Source organism: Planococcus citri, chromosome 4 (assembly GCF_950023065.1).
Source record: "Planococcus citri chromosome 4, ihPlaCitr1.1, whole genome shotgun sequence".
In the NCBI taxonomy this organism is placed as follows: Eukaryota; Metazoa; Arthropoda; class Insecta; order Hemiptera; family Pseudococcidae; genus Planococcus; species Planococcus citri.
Window position 1 is genome coordinate 34,658,640 of NC_088680.1, and position 25,606 is coordinate 34,684,245.

At 35.8% G+C, this 25,606-nt stretch overlaps 2 protein-coding genes and 1 long non-coding RNA gene across 4 annotated transcripts; 2 read left to right on the top strand and 1 right to left on the bottom strand.

Annotated features, from left to right (window-relative positions):
• On the top strand, nt 1-4,466 carry LOC135843898 (toll-like receptor 7). The gene is made up of 14 exons (XM_065361941.1): nt 1-170; nt 240-493; nt 574-743; nt 819-1,171; nt 1,245-1,491; nt 1,578-1,832; nt 1,910-2,524; nt 2,600-2,783; nt 2,862-2,962; nt 3,041-3,224; nt 3,332-3,598; nt 3,670-3,898; nt 4,000-4,171; nt 4,256-4,466. Coding segments are annotated over exons 1-14 (3,216 nt in total). The 5' UTR covers nt 1-168; the 3' UTR covers nt 4,439-4,466.
• On the bottom strand, nt 4,434-8,385 carry LOC135843905 (uncharacterized). The gene is made up of 3 exons (XR_010558407.1): nt 8,206-8,385; nt 7,878-8,115; nt 4,434-4,530 (listed from the first exon to the last, which is right to left on the bottom strand). It is a non-coding gene; the product is annotated as an uncharacterized LOC135843905 (long non-coding RNA).
• On the top strand, nt 7,010-25,591 carry LOC135843902 (uncharacterized). 2 transcript variants are annotated; one of them, XM_065361950.1, is made up of 2 exons: nt 7,010-7,322; nt 13,598-18,285. In XM_065361950.1, the coding sequence occupies exon 2, from the start codon at nt 13,603-13,605 to the stop codon at nt 15,676-15,678; it is 2,076 nt and encodes a 691-aa protein (XP_065218022.1). In that variant the 5' UTR covers nt 7,010-7,322; nt 13,598-13,602; the 3' UTR covers nt 15,679-18,285. The 2 variants fall into 2 exon arrangements, with proteins under 2 accessions (XP_065218022.1, XP_065218023.1); XM_065361951.1 differs by lacking the exon at nt 13,598-18,285 and adding an exon at nt 23,408-25,591 and having other exon boundaries at nt 7,045-7,322.
• The last annotated feature ends 15 nt before the right edge of the window (nt 25,592-25,606 follow it).

Below are 25,606 nucleotides of genomic sequence, written 5' to 3' on the forward strand. Positions count from 1 at the left end.
TTTCACGCTGTTATCGTCTAATCGTTGGATAATTTTAAGCGTAAATTTTTAATTTTAATTCATATTCAACAGCTCATAACTATAACAAATTATACATATGAATTTAAATGTCATACATAGTAATATTCTATTGATGGAGATGTTGAAAGCACTATCGTTTAAAAAACCATGTAAGTAAGATTTACTTATATACCTACACTATTCTATTCAATTCTTTAACGCAATTCTTTGTTTTACAGGATTTTTTCCGTATGTTTTTGGGCTCTCATATTACATACTTGGGTTACCAGCGAATATGTCGAACCAGGTCCAAAGTATGCCTGTCCCAAAAACCGAATTTTTCTCCATCCTTGTTCGTGTATCAAAGGAAATGATATCGGAATCACCGTTTGGTGCGAGAACTCCAATCTGGCATCGCTGGCAATCGGTCTCACAAACTTGGCTTCTGTTCGATTACCTATCGAAGACTTGACCATATTTTCCTGCAACATATGTAAGTTAAAATCTTATTCATGAAAGTATTGAAAGTAAAAGTCGACCTAAAGATTATATCTCTGATTCATATGCTTATAGCTCATATTTATGGCGACCTGTTGTACTCGTTGAACGTTAAAACGCTGAATTTGAAAAGTGTACCCCTGAGCGACCTACATAAAGATGTATTCTTGGGTATTGGTAAATCTTTAAGAGAAATTAATTTCATCGATGCTGCTTTTCATAAAGTACCAACCGCTTCATTTACCGTAAGAGACTTCATTTTCTCCTGCTTTTTAATATTTCAACTTTTAAGGTTTTAATTCTTGAACCTATTTTCACAGAATGTAGCAGATTTGAAAATTTTAAAAATAAAAAACCACACCATCGCATCTTTATCCGGCGACACTTTCACCGCTACTTTACAATCGAGCTTAGAACGACTTTCTATTATCGAAGGAAACCTTTCATCGTTAAGTCCAGACACGTTTCCATCCTTTAAGAAATTGAAAACACTCGATTTACATTCGAATAATATATCAGCTCTACAACGAAACCAGTTCAAAGGGTTGAAAGAAGTGGAATTATTAGATCTGTCGTTCAATTCTATTAAAAAAATAGACACCTCGCATTTCGCCGATTTCACCAAACTGAGTCATTTAAATCTATCTCACAACGAGTTAACCGAAATACCAAGGTGAGTCAAGGCGATAATCAGGTAATTTTCGACCTACTTGAAATATGTATGACTCATTTTGGTGACTTTTCAGGGGAAGTTTCGCTCGTAACACACTTTTACGAGTAATAAACCTGGGCCATAATAAATTACGCAAGGTGGATGGAAACATGTTCAAAGGACTGAGGCTGCTGCGACGATTGGTTTTAAAGAATAATGAAATCACTCAAGTTGAACGAGGAACATTCGATTCTGTTACTCGTATCGGAACCATCGATCTATCTGGAAATAAACTCGTTAAAATCGATTATCAAATGTTCAACGATTTAAGATACGTTGAGGTATGTTAGATTACTTGAAATTTTCACACATTTCATAATCTATACCTACCTATATTACCTAATTGTTTCGGTATTATTTTGCACAGTCGATCGATGTATCCAGAAATTTGGTGACTAAAATAGAAAAACAGGCATTCAAAAGCTTATACCTGGTAGACATAAATTTATCGCATAATCAAATCTCCGCCATAGAACGAGGAGCTTTCGATAACTGCGCCAATATCACCAATTTGGACATGTCTCACAATCAGATCGCTGGCTTCGAACGTTACGCATTTGATGAGATAACTTACGCAACAGAGTTTCATTTAGAATACAATAACTTGACAGATCTAGCGCAAGTAAGCTTCGATTCTACAACAATTAGTAAATGAAACGAATTTTTTCACCCAATAATATGCAATTTTTTAAACTCTAGGTTCCTTTAGCAAACATGACAGGATTGAAAATACTCAACGTGACGTTCAATCAGATCACAACGATATCGAAAAACACATTCCCTAAATTATACGAATTACATACCATCGACTTGAGCAACAATTACATCAAGAAAATTGCTCCAGAATGTTTCCAAGTGCTATTCGGTCTTCGATACTTGAACCTTAGTATTAATATGCTGGAAGAAATTACTTCCAGAACTTTCGGCAAAGTGCCCACTTTGCTGGAGCTTTCATTACGCGATAATCAGATCAGTACCGTGAAAAAAGACTCGTTCGTGTTTTTGATCTCTTTACAAAATTTAGATATAAGTAATAACGCCATACAAGAAATGTTCACCTTATCCAATACGCTACTGCACCTGAACTTCAGCAGTAACTATATTAGTTACCTTACTCCGGGAAAAATATGGCCTACGATGAACACCTTGGTATCTCTGGATCTGAGCAACAACTTGATCGGCGATTCGCTGGAGAAGCAAGCTTTCTCGAGTTTATTAGCATTACAACGGTTGGATTTGGCTTATAATAACATAACTGTGCCTCCGATCGAGAGTTTGGAAGATTTAACATCTTTACGATACCTAAACATGAAGGTAAATTAATAGAATACACGAGATTATTTTAGGCTAATATAATAACCAAGTTACTTAATCGAGACGTATTTGCAGGGTAATTATATCACAAAACTGGATCGATCTGCTTTTGGAAACTTGCCTGTGGTTTTTGAACTCGATTTAGCCGATAATCAAATCGGCGAGATTGCAGATATGGCATTCATCGGAATGTTACAACTTCGAGAATTATACCTGCGAAATAACCGGTTGAGTTATATTCCTAATGCAGCGTTTAAAGGTAATTTCAGTTGGAATTATCATTATCGTGGAATTCTTAATTTTTTACCTATCTTCATGCTGATTGATTTCCAAACAGGGTTGGTAGCGTTAGAGCACCTGGATCTTTCTCAAAACACATTAGAATCTATTGACAATAAAACCGCGAGTATTTTCGAAGATTGCAGATCACTGAAATCAGTAAGTCGAATCTGAATCTAATGCAACGTTGATGAAATTACTGAAATTAATCAAATTGGTGTGCATCTTATTTTTCAGTTGAACGTCAGTTATAACCAAATATCATTTTTGTCGCGTAATTCGTTCCCAACTTCGCAAACTATTCGATCAGCTGATTTAAGCCATAATCAAATACCAGTTTTGACGAACGATTTCACATTTTCCTTGAAAAAATTACTTCATTTGAATCTAAGTCATAATATCATTAATGAAATTCGAGAAGGTATGAAATACGTATCTTAATTGTTACCTACCTACTTAATTAATTCTTGAAATACCTATCAATTTCGTCTTACATATGTACATACCTATGTATTCAACTTTCTACAGGTGTCTTGGAAAATTTGACGTCGATCGTTTCGTTGGATTTATCATACAACGAGCTCCCCACCATAAGTTCTTCATTACGATTCGATCTGCCAAAAAATTTAACATATTTCAAGATCTCCAATAACTTCCTAAACAAACTGCCCATATCATCTATAGTCAAACAAAAAAATAAACTCAAGTTACTCGACATCAGAGATAATCAGTTAACGATTTTTGCACCCGAATTTATGAAATTGATAGAAAACGGTTCCATCATTTTGTATTCAGGTATGAATTAACATCTAAAACTCACGTATTTGAATTTGAAAACAGCGATCTTCACGTTATGATTCCCACAGGAAATCCAGTCCTATGCAACTGTAATTTAAGACCACTTCAACGATGGTTATCTTCGCAACTTCAAGCCAAAGACGAATGGAAATCGTTCGCCTGCATCAATTACGAAACATCCTCCAATGTAACCGTTTACGGTTTACCTGAAGAAGAAATGCCATGTGATAATTTCACTTTGGATCAAAATCACGATTTTCAAATTACACCGGATGTGAAATTCCGCGAAATAACTAGGTAGGTAGTTAGGTACCTACATTTTTATAATTAAGGTAAAAACTGAATGTTATCCAATTTCCAACTCACATATGAACTCAATTTGTTTTTTTCCCCTCAAGGACGAAAGACGGAACGTTGATCATATCCTGGTATGTTCCTAAAAACAAAGAAGATATAGCAAATTTCGAATTAGAAATTATCAATAAAACTAACCCTGAACAAATCTTCTACAAAAAGAATCTACTATACGATTCGAGAAATGAAATCGTCAAGCCTCGATTTGCCATCACTGTAAGCTATCATTATATGTACTTTCACTTACGATAGACGTGTGATTGACATACATTTTAATTTATTGCCATGTTTTCATTGCAGAAAGAGGCTGAAATTTGTATAGCAGCTATTACAAGTAATGGAACGCTCCGACGAATGGTTCCGAGTCAATGTCAGAATTTAGCAACAGTGTTACCATATGTTTCCAATGACTGTATCAGTATTAATTCTCAACTATTATTAAGTATTTTTTTACCTTTCATTTTATACAGTATTTTTACCTGAATTGTTGAATAAATCATTTTCTTATTATTCTTGATTCAAAATTAATTTGAATTGAATTTGTGGTCCGGAGACTTGAGGTATTAATATTGAATCTAAAATTTAAAAAAAAATTTCAAGTTGGTATATCTTTAGTTTTTTGCAAAACGCGTAATTTTAGTTTTCAAAAGACACTTTTGGTCACTACTTTCAGCGCTGCAATCTGCAAAAATATATATGTATTACGTAGATATACCTTACTTAGATCTATAACACATTTTTTCAGCATTTTTTATAGAGGAAGAAACAGGAAAAAATGATTTTTTTCACCCCCCCCCCAATGATTAATTCTGGCCGAAACATTTTTTTCTCGAAATCTATATCACGAACGACGTCTAACTACATCATCAACCTGAATTTGGACCAAATTTGTCAATTTTTTCCATGGTTTTTAATTTTTACGAAAAAATTGATTCTTGTCATTTTAGGAACACTAGAAATTTGAACCACCTTCCAGGTTACCCGCCCGAACAAAATTCATCTGTAGATCAAAATACATTCATATTTCAATTTCAGGGGATTAAAAATTTTCGATTGTTTTTCTCACTTTCATCAAACTAACAGGTAACAGAGGAACCTCTTGAGGTGTCACACTCCGATTTGAACGGGACCGCGATTTTTGGAAAGAGCATAGTCTAAAACCCCCAAAACCAAATTTTCAGCTGCCAAGCTCATTTCTCGATTTTTGTCAAATTTCTGAAAATTCAAAATTGACTGTTTTTGGCGATTTATGCTTTTTTTAAAAAAAGTACGTACTTGATCAGTAAAAATGGTCAAAATAAGTTCCAAAACTAATATTAATTACCCAAATCGAAATTTTACCATTTCCAGCCATTCTGGAGCCTCTAGCCCGATTTTTCAATTTCTCCAGAATTTTGAATCTGCTCCAGAAGGCGTGAATATGAAGTTGGGCAGCTAAAAATGAGTTGTGTATTATACTCGACCTGTTTAACGAGTTTATCTACATTTGAGCCGATTTCGGGAGTGCGACACCTCAAGAGTGGTTTTTTGACCAGCTTTTTTCAAAATTGAAAAATCCAAAAAAGCAAAAGTTTCCGAATCGCTGTAATTTGTCCAAAAATAACCCCCCCCCCCCAATCCAAATTTCACAATTTCCCACCATTCTGGAGCCTCCAGCGCGATTTTTCAATTTCTCCAGAATTTTGAATTTGCTCCAGAAGACGTGAATATGCAGTTGGACAGCTAAAAATCGAGTTGTATATTACACTCGATCTGTTTAACGAGTTTATCCATATTTGAGCCGATTTTGAGAGTGACACCTCAAGAGTGGTTTTTTGAACAGCTTTTTTCAAAATTAAAAAATCCAAAAAATCAAAAGATAACCGTTTGTGAGGAAATTTTTGAAATTTGTGTGAATCGCTGTATTTCTTCAAGAACTAACGTCCCGGAGCGCAAATTCTACCATTTCCAGCCGTATTGGAGCGAGAGTGACACCTCAAAAAACCACTCTTGAGGTGTCACTCTCAAAATCGGCTCAAATGTGGATAAACTCGCTAAACAGATCGAGTGTAATATACAACTCGATTTTTAGCTGCCCAACTTCGTATTCACGCCTTCTGGAGCAAATTCAAAATTCTGGAGAAATTGAAAAATCGAGCTGGAGGCTCCAGAATGGCTGGAAATGGTAAAATTTCGATTTGGATAATTAATATTAGTTTTGGGAGTTATTTTGACCATTTTTACTGATCAAGTACGTACTTTTTTAAAAAAAAGCATAAATCGCCAAAAACAGTCAATTTTGAATTTTCAAAAATTTGACAAAAATCGAAAGATGAAGTTGGCAGCTCAAAATTTGTTTTTGGGTTTTAGACTATGCTCTTTCCAAAAATCGCGATCCCGTTCAAATCGGAGTGTGACACCTCAAGAGGTTCCCTTGTAAGTTTTTTTTTATATCTTGAAAAATGCATTAATCACAGGTAAAAAAAATAAAAGATTTTCAATTGCTCTGAAATTGAAATAAGTTCATTTTCAATCTTTCCAAAGTAATTTGAAATTTGTGTAGAAAATTGAAAACTCGCAGGAGGCTCCACAATGACCAAAACAATGTAAATATACTTAGTTGATAAGTAGATGTTGCAGAAATTATCGACATTGGTCAACTTCACTAAAAAAAAAATGATAATAGGTACATATTTTGTGAAAAAGTTCATTCACCAAGTTTTCAAAAATTAACAGAGGATGTAGGACATTGCTCTTTCGATCTATGCTACCTCGGTTTTGTTCAAATCGGAAAGTGCCAGTTCAAAATATTTCCTTGTTAACATATTTTTTGGAACTTCGATTAAAAATAGAGCCTCGCCTCCTCCCTCCCCTCCCCCACATGTTTAGATCAAATTTTGAAATTGTTTCTTAAAAATAAAACACAAAAAAACCTCCACAACGATTCTCTGAAATTTCATCTGCTCATTTTTTGGAACTTCGTGTTATCATGAGTGATCCTACTTGATATACCATATGTACATACTCGTATTTCAAGATGAATTTCAATCTCGGCTCGAACGATCAATACCTAATCTAAAGAACAAAACTGAATAGATAATTCCAAGTCAAAATTTAATCCGCCGAGTTGAGTATTCGATGATCGACGATAAGCGATACGCACGTATTACCAACCTACATTTCATGTAGGTACCTACAATACAGAGCCAGACGGTAATAAAATCGAGGAGAACTCACACTGAACATTATTATTTGACCAAAGGAGCAATCATGTTGTCGCGGTACTTTATAAAATATTCAGCGACAAATGTTACTTTTTTAAATTCAAGTTTTACGTGATGTATCGGACATATTGTTAGATTTTTCATCTTTATTGAAGACTAGACAGGTACAGTAGCATTTCATCAAGTTCCTACTTTACTTTAGAAAATATGTTTTCGTGTCAAACTATGAACCTACTTGAAGCAGCTTGAATAACGAATACAATATGAAAAGTTGCTTTGCTTTTGAATGTACATATCTCTTCTGATAATTCAAATTTTAAATTTACAAATCGTGTAAATAACCTAAATGCAGTCCTTATGTTTTTTTTTTGTTTTTTTTTTAAATGAAAACCGTACTTAGTGTTTGCAATTATAATTTTTGCATTATCTAAGTATACCTATGTATAGTAATTAGTAATTTCAACAAAAACCAACCAGGAGTCAAATATGTACATTAATGTCGAAATTTCGAAATATCAAAGAAGTTATTCTTGCAGCTATGATCAAATTAAATTCTGATTTCGATATTCAGATCGCCTATCATTATAATCATTAAGAATCTAATCTCTATAATAGGATAATGTGGCTTAAAAAATATTTCTCTGTAAGTTTTCCGCATATTCAACAATTTGCATAACACGAATAAAAAAAATCATTAAATTGAACAGCGATCAACTTACTTTTTATGCCCAAAAATAGTAAATAGGCATTGTTCAACAGCATAAGTAGGTAGGTATTGAAATACGTTCGCGAAAACTCTGCTGATATTCAACTTCAGTCTTCAATGAAAGTAAATTGCTTTCAAACAGATTATTTGTATCATCGATCGCAGCATTTTACGTAGATGCACCTTCTGCTCACTGGAATCCAAGGAACAACTTCTAATTGGAGATTTCTCTTGGAAATTCAAATAGGCACCTGATTCGACAAAAATCAATCTATTCATTTCAATCCATCGAAAAAACTTCACTTCCCCAGAATAATCCGAGGAAGATAAAAAATGTTTACCTGAAAATGCATGACATTTGTTAGCTCTCGTCTATATTTTGAAATCCAAACAAGACCATTTATTAACGGAATGGGAATTCATTTCACAACAATGACATCAAAAAACGCCCTTTTCACATTACGAATTTCGCTTAAAATCGCCCAAAACTCAAGAGGACGTTGCTTTCTGTTCTAGATCGACAAATGTCTGCAACCGGCCATGTTGAACTTCGACCTAAACAGAATAATACTTTATTATACGTCGATACTATCGGTTTCTCAAGTCTACAGCGAGCTCAACGAACGTGACCATTTAAAGCCGGTCGTAGCTTTTAAGCAAAGTAAACAACACAATCTCGACGCGATAAAACTGAACGCCACGAGCTACAAAGACTTGGTAACCGATGGTAAAATATTCGTAGATAATTCTCTTCTGTTATACGATTTCTTAATCAACCCTTTAATAAATGTGATTTTGAGCCCGGGAAAATGGGGCAAAACGATGAACCTACACATGGTGAAAACTTTCCTAGAACCAAGAGTAAACGAACTCGGTATACCTGAGAATGCAAACGAAGATGATTTCGCCTACAGATTATTCCATCAAGGTGAAATTATTCGGCCTAACGGTACCGTTGAAAAGTTATTGCAACCTTTGCGAGTAGCCTCCGATCATCCGGATCTTTTACGCCATTATCAAGGCAAACAGCCCGTGATTTTCATCTCTCTTCGCAACGTCATCGATCAATCTGTCGATAAAATTGAGGAAAAGTTCAACGTCGCTGTTAAAAACGCCATTTTAGAACATAGATATTTATATAACGCGATACGAAATCAGTCTTACTTTCAGCGAGCTTTCATCGTAGATTCGACAGCTAAACAAATACATCACGAGACAATCGAAAGGATAATGAACGAAACGACCCGAGTTGAAGAGGGTGATTTGGCGTTTCTATGCGAAGCTCTTCATTTACACTTCCATACCAAACCTTTCGTTTTAATCGACGATTACGATCAACCTATGCACAGCGCCTTGCAATACGATACTTTCACCAGACTCCACTGCAGAGATATCGTAACCATCATAGATCGTTTCATGTCGTCCGTTTTCACCAATAATTTCCACATCCAAGGAGCCATAATAACTGGTAGGTTGCAGCTGAAACACAACTACTGGAGAGGATTCAATAGACGATACGTTGCCGAAAAAGACGACCCTTGGAGGATATATTTCGGATTCAGTGATTTAAACGGTCGTAAAATATACCATACTTTTTCCAGTGGCACCGTCCGTCACGAAAGAGTGTACCGATGGTATAACAGATTCAAAGCAACGTCCGATTTGATGAATTACTACAATCCTCTCTCGTTCGCCAGCTTCATCAAGTACGATAGAATCGAATGCTACAACAACGACAGCTTCGACGACCGTTTCATTCAAACCATCGTCTCCAACAGCTCGACAATCAGAGCCAATCTACTGAAACTGATCAGTAAACAAACGGTATTTATAGAAACTCGGGTACCGTTTACTTTTCAAGACATATACGAAATGAGACACACGGATCGTCTCTTCAATACGTACCTTTTTGTAAACGGATTTATACTCAGACATCCGCCTTACGACAAGTTCGTAGGTAAAGCCGAAATAGCGAATTGCGAAGCTGCCTACCAGATGGCCACGTGGTTATTGAACTGCTTCAAACGAGATTACAACGTCAGCGATGATCAACTGCACCAGGTTGCGTATCATTTATTGAATTTGGTCAATAGTTCCACGAACGCTCTGACTCACGTCGAAGTGCTGGAAGAATCGTTGACCAATTTGTACAAACAGTGCCACCATCGTGTACAGATGAAATTCTTAACGGCTCCCAATAATACGAAATCCAAACTGCAAACATACGAAAACCACATGGATACAATTTTTTACTGCGTTTCGTTACAAATGCAGATTTTATCGAAATTTGATATCTTAGCTTATTACAACGATACGCGTCACGTAGACGTCATGATGACTAATTCACTGGACCGGTATGGGGCAGCTTTTGTCATAAACTATCATGGTAAAAGCGACCTGAAAGCTTTAGAACAGGCGTACAAGTGTTCGGTAATGTTTCACAAATATCAAAGGATTAAATTCGTCAAATTTGTCGGAATCAGCGTGACGCCTGAAAGTAGGGTGAGAATATCGCGAAATACCGTACTGAATTCTCATATTGTACCTTAATCCTGTATTGAAGATGCTTGATTTTTCGAACAAAAACAATTTCAACTACAAAGTATTTACCAAAACAATTATTAAAGTTTTTAAAATCAAAACATGGAATACATTTTTTTGTTTCAAGTTTATCTGATGTACATACCTGTACCTACCTAGTACCTACATCAATGAGGGTTCAGCCAAAACTTCCGCAAATGAAAAGAAAAATCCAAGAATTCTTCCAAAACTAATTTTTTGGCAGCCGAACTTGACTAGGAGGCCTCCTAAAAGAATTTGATAATATGATAGTCGAATTTCAAACGATGGTTTCATTTCAAAAAATGTGTGAAAATGGGGTTACTAATAGTATTAAAATTGAGGGTGCTGAAATAGTGGTTCTTTACTTTTGAACCTTCAAAAAGTCGAACTTCCAACGTCAGTCTGAATGTTGAAAGTTGAGCATTTCAAATTTTGATACCTTATTCTAAATCGGCTATCAAATCTCACAAAAACTACGCTAAAACTGCTAAAAGATTAACTCCAAGTTCAAATAATTTTGAGATATGCACCTTCAATGTTTCACTTGCAAAACGTGAAAATTGGGAGATTCCCCCCCCCCCAATATCATAGAGGGTTAAAATGGAAATTCAGGCAGACTATCGAAAAAGGAACTCGTAAAAAAAATTGAAAGAAATCCGATCACTCGATTTTGCTTTCTGTCCTGAATACACAATGGAATAGGTTTGAAGACAGTCAAAGGTGTTAATAAAATTGCATACACAGTTTGCCGTAAATACAGAAGCGCGGGGTGTTATTTACGGGGAACTCACTCCGATTGTGAATAGGTATGCAATTTATTCGACATCCATTCTTCTACGACACAATGTGCTAGTCTTTAAGGGTAAGATGGTAAAATCCATACGCTCAGCAAATTGGACGAAACTCACCCTAAACTCAAAAAATTATACTTTAGGATATACTTATTAGCATATTTTTCAGCGCAACATGCTCAGAAAAATTGAAAACGTAGGTATGTATTTCAATAAACGCGTATTTTTTGTTGTAGGTATGTATTTCGTCGTGTTCAGACCTTCAAGGTCAATATTTTCGAAAAAAAATTATAATTTTGAGCAACGCGTGCATGTAAAAGGCACAAAAATTATAATTTTCAAATTTCAATTCTTAAGCCTCGAACGGGTAAAAAAAACTTGAAACAAAATTACTGAACATCTGAGAGGCCCGACAGGTAGACAGACAACCTTGAAAGGCCAGACACATGGGTCAATGACCTTAAGAGACCAGACAGGCGAACAGACCACATTGAGAGGTTAGGTCAGTGACCCTGAGAGTCCACACACAAGGGTCAATGCACTTGTGAGGCCAGACAGAAAAACAGACGACCTTGAGATGCCAGACAGACGGGTCAATGACCTTAAGAAGTCGAACATACGTGCTTGGGAGGCTGGACACATAGGTCAACGACCTTAAGAAACCAGGCAGACAGGTCAATAATCTGAAGAGACCAGACATGTAGACAGACGACCTTGGGAAGCCACACAGTGAGGTCACGACCTTGAGAAACAAGACAGATGGATTGGAGAACTGAAAGGACAGACGATCTTGAGAGGCCAGACAGACAATTCAATGACCTTGCAGAGTCAACCAGATGGGTCAATGTCTAAATGACCTTAAGAGGCTAGACATGCAAATACACATATACCACCTTGAGAGACTAGGTCAGTGACCTTGAGAGTTGATACACAAGATTTAATGTACTTGTGAGGCCAAACAGAAAAACAGACGACATGACATTAAGAAGCCAGACAGACGGGCCAATGACCTTAAGAAGTCGGACATATGACCTTGAGACACTGGGAAGACAGGTCAATGATCTGAAGAGACCAGACAGATAGACAGACGACCTTGGGAAGCTACACAGAGTGGTCGCGACCTTGAGAAACCAGACAGGTGGATTAAAGAACTAAAAGGACGGACGACCTTGAGAGGCCACACAGCCAGTTTAATGACCTTGCAAGGCGAGCCAGGTAGACTAGCGACTTTGAGAAGCCAGACATGGCAAACAGATAACCTGGAAAGGTAAGCCAAGCAGACAGTTGACCATGAGCTGCTGGATGGGTAGGTCAGTGACCTTGATAGGTCAGACATTCGGTTCAATGACCTTAAGAGGCCACACAGATGACCTTGGAAATCCTGATAGACGAATTCATGACCTTAAACAGTCAGACTGAAATACAGACGATCTTGAGAAGCCAGATAGATAGGTCAATGACCTTAAGAGGACAGATAGGTAGAAAGATAACTTTGGGAAGACAGAAACACAGGCAACTTCGAGAGGGCAATCAGACAGACAAACGACCGTGACTGGCTAGAGAGGTTGATTAGTGACCTTAAGAGGTCAGAAAGGTCGACAGACAAACGACGACGACCTTGGAAAGCCATACTGATTTGAAAACTTGGAAAAAGAATTGTTCAACTCCTCATATTTATGTATTGGGCATGACTTTTAAAAACAAAAATGATCAATGTTATCATGCCACATTCTCTGATATTCCAATTTTTAAAAAATGATCATTTACAATGTTGAACTTTTGAAAACTTGAAAAAAAATTACTACCTACTTAGATAATCTTTTAAATTTTTATTTATTATGTACATATTAAAGTGAACTTTCAGATACCAAATCTGAATAATAAGAACTTAAAAAAATTACTGAACAGCTAAAATTAGGTATATCAATTTTTCAAAAAATAATTTTCTGATATTTTTCAGACTTTTAGCTTATTTGGAATTTGCTAATATAATTTTAGAAACTGCCCTGCACTGTCTCTCTCGGTTGCCAATTCTGCTTCAAAAAGTCTTGAGAATAGGTAGGTAACTTCGTAGATGTAGGTCTAGGTTTCAATATTAACTAAATCATTTTAAAATAGACTGTTTCACATGAGTAGGTAGGTATAAGAACTCAATACAAGACTATCAATCATTTCCTCGACAACAAGATCATATAATCCGGACGGATTTTCGTAGAAAATTTTAAAAACTCACCTCTAAATTTTCAGTTCTATTCAACATATCAAGACATACATATGTAGGTACTAGGTACCTAGTACCTACCAAACTTCCAAATCTTCAACAGCAAAATCACATGAAAACGTCATCAATAATGGAGCAACACTATTTATTCTGTTGTAGGTGAAATGATACCCATCACGAATTTATTTCAACTACTTCCCACCTACACTGTAATCATCCTTCTTCTCACCACTCATTCGGTAGATCTCGACCAAAGCTCAGAATATTTCGATGAAAGCAGCTCAGAACGTATCGAGCGTCCAAAAGTCTACACCTCATTAGCCATAAAAGAAGGAGTTGATAAATTAGATGGTATCAACGGAACCATAATCATTGGCGCTAGCACTTACTGGGATTTGGTGAAAGGTAGTAAGATTTTCCTAGACACAAGTTTATTCATAGAGGAAGTCTTGAAGAACTACACGAGCGCGACTACTTTACTCGTTTGCCCGAATAAATGGGGCAAAACGATGAATTTAGACATGCTGAAGTTCTTCTTGGAAATTCAGGTAGATCAAGATGGCAATAAATTACCCAGAGAGAATACAACATCGTATCGATTATTCAAACGCAGTGAAATAGTGTACAATGATACCTTCACTAGGAAATTACAATCGCCATTGCTGATATCCAAGAAAACCGTATTAGTGGATCGACATCAAGGTAAATACCCAGTCGTATACTTTAGTTTAAAAGAAGCCATCGGCGATGACTTGGATTCCATCCGAGAGGGAGTTCGCAAATCTTTATCACGATCTTTCCAACAGCATAAATATCTCATTCATCAGGAACTGAAAAAGGAACATTATCGTAATTCAGAGCATTTACTCTTGTTCGAACAAATGCTCCATGGTACAGCAAAAAACGAAGACATGCCCGATGGGATAATTCTTCTATGCTGTACTTTGGAAGCGTATTTCCGTAAAAAACCCATCCTCTTGATCGACGACTACGACTCATTCATCCATCACTTGTTTCGACGTAATCGTCACAATTCGCAGGAACTCAAAGAAATCATGAAATTCATGGTTGAAATAGTGGACTCGGCGTTACGACAAAATCTCCACATGGATATCGGAATTGCCACCGGTGTATTGCAAATCAACGCTTACCAATGGCAATACCATAATTATACAGTCTACGTCAACGACCGAGATAAACCAATCAGCGAGTATTTCGGATTCAATAGATCTTCGGTACAGGAAATCTTCAACCAGGTTGGAATCTCCGCCGAACTTGCTTCAAAAGCACACAATTGGTACAAAGGGTACGCCTTTGAAGAGCCTAGCAAATTTTATTACAATCCTTGGTCCTTAGCTTGGTTTCTGCGAACTAAAAGCTTGCAATGCCATCGACAAGAAGGTCATCGCGAAACCTTCATTCAAAATGTTCTTCGAAATAATCAAACCATAAGGAATAATATTCTACAAGTGCTCAGCAGAATGATCGTATCTGCCGAGCATCATTATCCATACATGATAAACGATTTGGAAGGCATCAGACTTTACGGAAGTCATCTGATGACCTATTTAACCGATAAAGGATACCTATCCAAGATCTCCAACAATCCACTTTCCAATGGAACATCGCAGAATAAACTATTCATGGATTCCGTTTCCATTTCCAATAATGAAAACTTACATCAAGTAGCCAGTTGGATGATGGCCTACTGCGTACAAGAGTACGATATCCATCCGTTGGTTTTCAACTGGGCCGGAGTCTATTTGAAAAAGGTGATCGAAAGTCACTTCAACAGTTCCAATATTCAAACCTTTATAAAAACTTTAGAAAACGTTTATAAAAATGCGTCTGATCTTAGCAGTAAGATAAATCCATCCGATGAGTACATTTTCGCATCGCAAGAACACCCTGTTAATTTGATATTCGACTGTATCTGTTTGAGAATGCAACAAGAAACTTGGTACGAATACGAAGTATACTATAAGAAGTTACTCAAAGCGGATATTGTGGCGATAAATCGACAAAAGAAGCACGCAGCTATAATACAATTGAAATACAAGCACGATTCGCCAGAGCGTGCGATGGCTCATGCTGAAATTTACCAATTTGTTATCGATGAACATGCCAATGATGATGTGGAAACTTTGCTACTGGTCGGAATTAGCGTTTCGACGAATTATACTGTTCGTATGGATACAAATTTGATCGAGAGGAAGTCTCGAAGACCTATAGTCACTTGATGGGATCCGATTGCGCGAGGATTGAAAACTACATGTGGGAGTTGTCACTTATATCCAAAGTTATGGCAGTCTATAGTGAGCCTTTAGGGGTCCATGACCTAATTCTTCGTCCTCATTATACTGATGAAGCGCTAAAGTTGGATCACAAAATATTTATGAAAAAGTGAACTCAGCCCATGAATTTTTTCAAAATTTGAAAATTGTACTCTATGTTTATTGAATATTAATCCAGAAATAGAAGCAGTTGATTCTAAAATTGCAAATTGTTCATCTATGTATTTGTAGACCAAAATAAATTCCAAACACCCCCTCCCCCTTTTCCGAACTGAAAAATCGTTTTTTATTCAAAATATACGTAACTAGGTCGTAAAAAATCGATTCGATTTGACTAAATTGCGGAATGCGGATGGAAATTTTGCCCAAAATTCATTTCTAACTAATATTTGATTCAATTTGAATTTCTTACGAAAATTTTCCCTACCATTTTTTAGAATAAAAATTGATTAGTTTTGAATAGCAAAGACAAATTCTCAAAAGTTTATTTATCTAAATTCAATTCCGAAATTTACTGAGCTGAAATTAAATTTTATGTAAATTGCAACTTCCTTACAACCATAAAATTTATTAGGTTAAAATTCAATTTTATTGGAAAAACAAATTTCCTCAAAAATTAATTTGACTAAAAATCCGATCGAATTTGAATAACCAATGAATTAAAAGCCTCCACAAAAAATCATGATGGTACAATTTGGTTCCATTTTAACTGGAAATGAAAATTGTCCCTAAAATTTATTTCTTTTGAATAGGAAATATTTCTTAAAATTTACAAAAGGAAATTTTAATTTTAATCAAATTACAGAGACAAATTCCTCCTCTCATAAATTAGATTGAACTGAAACTGAATTTGATTCGAACCAACAGCAAATGAAAATTTTACGTAAAAGCTTATTTGCCTAAAAATTCGATCCTATTTAAATTTTCAATGAAAAATCTCGTCAAAATCAACTGGGCAAAAATTTAAATTGTTTGGCGTTATGAACAATTTTAATAGCATCTCAAAGGCAAGTTCCTTCTCCTCCCCTCCAAAATTGAATTGGGCTAAAACTCGATTTGATTCGAACATCAAATGAACATTTCCCACATAAATTTATTTGACAAAAAATGTAATCAGATTTAAATTTTAAGTGAAAAACCCCCTCAAAATTAACGGGCAAAAATTCCATTTATTCTGAATTGGAAATGAACATTTTTTCGAAAATTTATTGGGTTAAAATTTAATTCTCATAACATTGCAAAGACAAATTCCTCTTCTCCTCCCCTTCCCTCCCCACCCAAATTAATTGGGCTAAAACTCGATTTGATTCGAACAGCAGATGAAAATTTTTCCCCAATCTTATTCGACTGAAATTTCGATCGTGAATAAGAAATCTCCTCAAAATGAATTGGGAAAAAATACTATTTCTATTTTGAATTGAAAATGAAAATGAAAAATTTAATTGGGCTAAAATTCAATTTTGATGAAATTGCAATGAAAAATTTCTACTCCCCCACCAAATTTATCGGATAAGAATTCGGTTCAATTTTAATTGAAAATGAAAATATGTAAACTTGAAAATTTCTACTTATCATGAATTGGAAAAGAAAACTTTCCCTTCCCCTCACTTCTCTCTTCTTCCATTTATTGGGCTAAAATCGCCAAGCCAAAGTCCTCCTTTCTCCACCAAATTTCTTGGACTGAAGTTTGATTTGGATTGCAAAGATAAATGCCTCCTTCCCTCCCTAAATTTATTCATGCAGAATTTGATTTGATTTCGAGGACAAATGATAATTTTTCCCAAAATTTATACGACTTCGAATTGAAAAATGAAAATTCTCCCCAAAACTTATTGAATTATTGCAATAAATTCAACTCAATTTCAACAGAAAAATAAATCCTCTTCAAAATTTATTGGGCTAAAATTTCATTTCTATTGAATTATAAATGAAAAATCTTCCCAAAATTTGTTCAAGTTACAAAATTTCATGCCAACTCCCCCCCTCCCCGAGTTGCAAATAAAAATTCTCATCGAAATTCATTGGGCCAAAATGTAATTCAACTTGAATTATTGCAAATAAAAAATGCTCTCAAAATTTAATTTCATTAGGATTTCGAATGAAAATTTTTCCTCTTTATTTATGTAGCTAAAATTTAAATCGATTCGAATCGCAAATGGAAATTCGATATAAGTATTACAGAAGGGGATAGCGGTGCAAAAATTCCTCAATACCTCAATCCTCAGTTTCAAAATAAATTACAAAAAAGTTTGTCCCTCGGAAATTTTTGAGATGACGTTTTAAAACGTGTTTCTATCCGAATCAAAAAACATGGCATCAATTGCATCAATTCTCGAACCCTTTGAAACAATTTGAAAATATTTGACAGTGAATAAGGCCCCTCCTCTCTCCCCGCACCCTTGTTTTGGATAGAATTTTTCAATACATATAATTTTTGACAAGGGTCAAAGCAAAAAAATTCAGATTGGTTCTACCACCAATTTTGTCTTTATTGTATATTATTGGTTATTCCTACAAATGAGTAACTCAGTACGAAATACTATCCCTCTTCTGTTTTAGGTAAATTCAATTCATTTATTCTCACTGGTTGTCGAATTAATCAATTTCACCAAGATCGCGACAATGACCTCGATAAAACTCCCAATCACTTTGATCTGTATCTGGACACTACAAAATTCAAATCCAATCATTTCGGCAGCTCAAATCAATAAACCAATACGTCACACCGATGTGGCCATCAGAGAAAACGTCGAAGACTTAACCAAATGCACCTATTTAGAAGCCAAAACATTCTTACAATTGGTCCAAAACAGCGATCTATTCGTCGACACTAGTTTATTCATCAAAGAAGCATTGGACGTAATGAATCGACTCAATATAATCGTTATTCCGTCCAATTTTGGTAAATCCATCAATCTCGACATGTATAAAAATTTTCTACAAATACCACTCGACGAGGAGGGGAATCCAATGGGAGAAGCCGAATTCCGCAACGCTTCCATTTATAAATTATTCAAATTCGGCGAAATCGAACTGGAAAATGGTCAAAAGGTGAAATTACAACAGCGTTTGCAAATCTCCAAATATGACGATATCATCGAAACCTACGTAGGTAACTTGCCGGTAATAAAGGTGGATTTTTCGAAAATTTGCACCCATGATGTTTCGAAAATAGAGCAAGAAATATGGAAAGCGATCAGGCAAGCGTATCAAGAACATACGTACTTGGTGAAATTTCTAGAACAGAATGAACCAGAGCCTGATGCTTTGAATCAATTCAAAAGTATTCTCGAGGGAAATGCCACAAACGTTACACTTCCCGAAGCATTGGTTTTTTTATCAGGACAACTGGTTAAGAAATTCGCCAAAAAGAAAGTAGTAATTTTAATCGATAACGAAGACGTACCAATAAATTGCCTAAAATCGCATTACACGATAACTAAACGTGAAATAGGTAAAATACACAATCTCATGTATAAATTCCTGAAGAACACATTTATGAGTAATCCTTTCTTACATCACGGTCTAGTCACCTCGAGTGAGCCTTTGACTAGTGATTCGAGTAATTATAAAATACTCAAAGATAGAAATACCATTAAGAGCCACGATCCTCTGAGTCATTATTTTGGATTGACCAATACGACTCTGTATTTATTATGTGACAAGTTCAAAGTTCCGGTACCTTCTTGGTCGAGAGACGAGTTTTTGAAATCAGATCCATCGAAAGATTGGTGGTATCAAGGGAAAAGTTGGACGGACGAGAAACGCGACGAGGTGTTCGTGGAATTTGGCGCCGTTTTGAAGTATTTGATGAAAGAGCACGAGAAATTGAGAAAATCAGCGAAAGTATCGTCCTAGCTAACATGAATAATTTCTTAAATAAAATTTTTCCAATTTGTATTCTTAGTTGGCACAATTTTTTGCTTTTCAAGCAATATCAGTCTGTTGTCGTTTTAGACGAGTTCGCGTTTTGTAGATTTTTGAGACAGAAAATGTGCTTTTGAAAATTCAAAATGATAAAATACTTATGCTTTGGAAACATTAAACATAATAATTGATATTTAATGACTTTTTTTCTTTTCAATGCACCGCAGAAAAAAACACAAAAAATGTCACTCATTCAATTTTTTATCCAACAAGGGAATTATCCCAACTGGCACAATAATTTTTGCATTGTACAAAGTAGATTCGAAAGAGGATCACAAAATACACCACCATCAGAGAAACGAAAATTTCAAGAGCTGAAATTCATTATTAGATTTTTACAGTACCTAACAAGGGAACATCTTGAGGTGTCACACTCCGATTTGAACAGGACCGCGATTTTTGGAAAGAGCTTAGTCTAAAACCCCCAAAACCAATTAATTTACAGCTGCCCAAGTTCATTTTTGACTGTTTTTGGCGATTAATGCTTTTTTTAAAAAAGTACGTACTTGATCAACAAAAATGGTCAAAATAAGTACCAAAACTAATATCAATTACCCAAATCCAAATTTCACCATTTCCAGTCATTCTGGAGCCTCCAGCCCGATTTTTCAATTTCTCCAGAATTTTGAATTTGCTCCTGAAGGCGTGAATATGAAGTTGGGCTGCTAAAAATCGAGTTGTGTATTATACTCGACCTGATCAACGAGTTTATCTACATTTGAGCCGATTTTGGGAGTGATACTTCAAGAGTGGTTTTTTGACCAGCTTTTTTCAAAATTAAAAAATCCAAAAAATCAAAAGTTTCCCGTTTGTGTGGAAATTTTTGAAATTCACGCGATAAGCTGTATTTTGTCCAAAACTAACCCCCCCCCCAAATCCAAATTTCACAATTTCCAGCCTTTCTGGAGCCTCCAGCGCGATTTTTCAATTTCTCCAGAAGTTTGAATTTGCTCCAGAAGGCGTGAATATGCAGTTGGGCAGCTAAAAATCGAGTTGTCTATTATACTCGACCTGTTTAACGAGTTTATCCACATTTGAGCCGATTTTGAGAGTGATACATCAAGTCTGGTTTATTAACCAGCTTTTTTTAAAATTAAAAAATCAAAAAAATCAAAAGATAACCGTTTGTGAAGAACATTTTTGAAATTTGTGCGAATCGCTGTATTTCTTCAAGAACTAACTCCCGGAGCGCAAATTCTACCATTTCCAGCCGTCTTGGAGCGAAAGTGACACCTCAAAAAACCACTCTTGAGCTGTCACTCCCAAAATCGGCTCAAATGTGGATAAACTCGTTAAACAGGTCGAGTATAATAAACAACTCGATTTTTAGTTGCCCAACTGCATATTCACGCCTTCTGGAGCAAATTCAAAATTCTGGAGAAATTGAAAAATCGCGCTGGAGGCTCCAGAATGGCTGGAAATTGTGAAATTTGGATTGGGGGGTTAATTACGGACAAAATACAGCGATTCGCGTGAATTTCAAAAATTTCCACACAAACGGGAAACTTTTGATTTTTTGGATTTTGTAATTTTTAAAAAAGCTGGTCAAATAGCCACCTTTAAGGTGTCACTCTCAAAATCGGCTCAAATGTGGATAAACTCGTTAAACAGATCGAGTGTAATATACAACTCGATTTTTAGCTGCCCAACTTCATATTCACGCCTTTTGGAGCAAATTCAAAATTCTGGAGAAATTGAAAAATCGCGCTGGAGACTCCTGGAAATGGTGAAATTTGGATTTGGGTAATTAATATTACTTTTGGGACTGCATAAATCGCCAAAAACAGTCAATTTTGAATTTTCAAAAATTCGCCAAAAATCGAAAAATGAACTTGGGCAGCTGAAAATTTGGTTTTGGAGGTTTTACCGTTTTAGACTATGCTCTTTTCAAAAATCGCGTTCCCGTTCAAATCGGAGTGTGACACCTCAAGAGGTTCCCTAATTATATAACTTTAGTAACCAAAAAAGATCAAGAAAGTAACCAAAAAGCATGCCAAAAAGTTACAAGACCTAATAATAAGCAAAAGACTTTTTGGCAATCACTGGCGAGAAATTATGCTTTTTTTCAAATTTTTGTCCGAAAAGTAAGACTAAAGGTATTTTGCAACTTTATAGCAATTTTTGACATGAAAGTGAAAATTTTTGACAATTTTGAGCGAAGAAGCAAAATTTTGACAACTTCAGCAAAAGAAAAAGCTTTTTTTTAAATCAATTTTTGGCAACAAACGAGACTTTTTGAAATTACAAGCAAGAAAGGTATACTTTTTTGAAATTTCTGCCAAAAAGTGATAATAAAATAAATGTTGAAAAGTATCGAGTACAAGATCTGTTTTTAATGAATTTACATATAAAAATTCAGAGGCATTTTTCATGAAAAAAAGAGATTAAATTGACATAAAAGGCTGAAACTTTTTTTCTACCTTATTTTGGCTATTTTTGACCTCTCGAGTCGATTAGTGATGGTTTCGAACCATTCTAGAGCCCGCAGAAGATTTCTAGATTCAAAAACCTGTAAATCCTACCTTTGGTTAAAATAAAATTCAGCACCTACAAACTCAAATTCACTATCTTTGTGATGCCAGAACATTTTAATGGAGAAACAAATCATAAAATAGACTTTTTGATCATTTTTGGCAAAAAAGTAAGTAAGGATTTTTGCAATTTCTGGTGAAAAAAGTCATTTTTTTGGCAAAATAAAATGAGATTGACAATTTTTACAAAAGGAATGTTTTTCTGAAAATTTCTGGCAAAAAAGTAAATACTTTTTGAATTCTTGAAAAAAAAAATGTAAAAGTTGAAAATTTGAAAACTTGAACAAAAATTGGCAACTTTTGGGAATTCTTGAAATTTTTGGCAATTTTAGGTAAAACAAAACGAGGCTTTTAGACGATTTTTCGAAAAAAGTGAAACCTTTTGGAATTTCTGACAAATTTTCGGTAAAAAGCAAGAATGACAATTTTAGCAGATAGTATGAATTCCTGACAATTATTTATACTGGCAAAAAAATGGTAAAGTACTTTTTCGCAACTTTTGTTGAAGGTGGAAGATTTTTCAGTTAAAAAGTGAGCTATTTTGGCATTTTTTGAGGCCAAAAACAGGGAAATTTTGGGTAATTCTTATGGAAAAAATGAATACTTACTTCCCGAAATTTTTTTGCATAAGAATGACAATTATAAGTATTTTTATCAAGAAACGACCCTATTTGAAAATTTTGACAAAACGTGAAATTTTTTGCCATTTTTGGCAGAAAGGCAGATTTTGATAATTTAAGCAAAAGGCAGGGCGAATTTCATTTTCACCATACTTAAGTATAGGTAGCGTTTTTTTGAAGAATGAAAAATCCAAAGGTCTGTTGGAGGCTGCAGAACTGTTCAAAATCATCACCAATTGACTCGAGAGATCAAAAACAAGATACAGACCAAATTACAGCTTCTTATGCTAATTTGATCAAATTTTGATTTTTTTTCATAATACCTAAATGCACCTTTTAGAATTTTTAAAAATTCTCCAAAAATCTAAAAATGAATTTCAGCACCTGGAATTATTGCTGAGGGTGTATTTTGGTATCCTTTCTCGATTTCTGTCTACCGTTTATTTTACCTGAGAAATGAAAGAACAATTTTCTACCTCACTTCACTTATCATTTTCTGTGAATAAATAATAGGTAGGTAGCTAAGTACCTAACAAAATTTCGGAGTGACCTATTATTTCATCATTTTCATATAAGTTGGTTTTCGTTTTGTTCCAGACAAACTACCCTTAAAAAACATGATGATCTCCCTTTTTCATTGAAGGCTCCTAGTCGTAAAATACATACAAAAATGCTGCCAGTCGGGACGATTATTTTCCTATACTGGTTATCGATACCTTCGACTCAATGCGCGCAATGGGCACTGGCGCTGAAAGATCCACTCCACGAATACTCGATTAGCATGGGAGCAACTTCGTTCAAAGATCTCGTAACCAAAAGCAGCGTGTTTGTGGACAAAACGTTGTTTATTCGGGACGTGCTAAATAACCCCGATGAAAGCGAGATCATACTGTGCCCGCAACAATGGGGACGTACCATGAATCTAGACATGCTGAAAAACTTCCTGGAAATTCGAGTGAATGCGCGAGGTCGACGTCTTCCTCGTCATTTAAAATGCCCCATTTACAGGTTCTTCGTTCTGGGCGAGGTACAGTTCAATAAAAACGACCCACTCGAGTATCTCACGGCACCTTTACTTATCTCCAATTACACAATGTTGATCGAAGATTACCTCGGGAATTACCCGGTGATTTACCTGAGTCTCAAAGACGTCGTGGGTAATTCGTATTTGGAGGTGAAACGACGTCTGCAGCATGTCTTAAGTCGAGCTTTTCGGCAACATAAATATCTTGTGAATGTCTATCGCAAGAAGAACAATACCATAACAATGGCCAAATTCACCGATCACTTGTATCCTAGAGACAGTACGGATGTGGCGGGAAGTTTGAATTATCTCTGCGAGCTACTCTACGATACGTATAAACAAAAAGTTTTCATTTTGATCGACGATCACGATGCGCCCATACAGAGCGCTCTACAGAATTCAAATATGGATAAAAACGATTACGGTCCGATTCTAGATCTTCTGGAATCTCTATTCAAGTGGACCCTGGTACAGAATCCGTATCTTCATCGAGGTATCGCGATGGGTGTATTCAGACTGGGAAAAAACTTGATCAAAAGTTGGCTCGAATACAAACTACGTCGAGTAGGACATAGCAATCACCCAATGTTGGATCATTTCGGATTCACCGAAACCGAAGTGGAAATGTTATTCGATCGGTTTGACGTTAAAGGTGACCTAGCCAAACAAGCTCGACTTTGGTACTGCGGGCATTGGTCACTGAACTTGAAACAGCAACTATATAATCCGGTATCCGTAGTGAATTTCTTGTCACGTAAAATGCTCACCAACGTTTACCACGAAAGAGGAACGTTTCATTTTTTACAGCCGATTATTTCCAGTGCACCGACGTTCAGAACTTACATGCTGCTTTTACTCAGCGATCAGTACATCAATATCACAAAACCACCGACAATGGATCATGATCGAATCAGAGCTCTGCAAGAAGCGTACAAAGGAACTTATCGTAAACGAAATGTCGTCATTATGCTATCGTATTTTTTAAGCAAAGGATTCTTGATAATCGAGCCTCATAATTTCCACCAGTCTCGTCTACCCAATTATGAAATTGCTAGCGAGTTTTCCACCGCTATGATCACCTATTATCGTCGCAGATACCCCACAGACTTGTACTGGTTTCATAAGGCCTGTATTCGGATGTATAATTACGTTCAGGATGATTTCATTGTAATCTACGACTTCGAGCAAGATCTGCAAAATATCATGGAATCCATCGCGGATTTCCAAACATACGCTAAGAATTCCACCGAATTCGAAGTAATGGTTCGAAGTGTATTTAACGCGATGTTCTTATTCGTTCAACGTTTATCGCATTACAAATATCGTATATATTATAATCGAGTACTCAGCGGAGATTACGTTTTGACTCACGAACAGCAACAAGAGGCAGCCCTGATTGTACTCAAAGTCAACGAACCCAACTTGGACAGCGTTCTCGAAGAGGCTAAAAGCTATAAACACGTCTTATACAATTTACCAAGGGTCAAGTATATGAAATTCATTGGAATCGATGTATTTGATAACTACACAGTGCGTCTCATCTCACGTACTCAAGTCAGAGTGCAAAGCGATAGGAATTTTACGCGACAGCCGAGTCGTATTTCGACACCTACGAGAATATTCATTGAGGAGCAATAAGCTTTATCGTTCCAAACGCAAAGGCGCAGATCTCAAGCGACCAGGGTGCCTTTCAATTAAAACTACCTACCTACTTGAATATTGTAAAATAAAAATGAGTAAAATTTTCATAAAGCAGATGCATGATTGTCTAT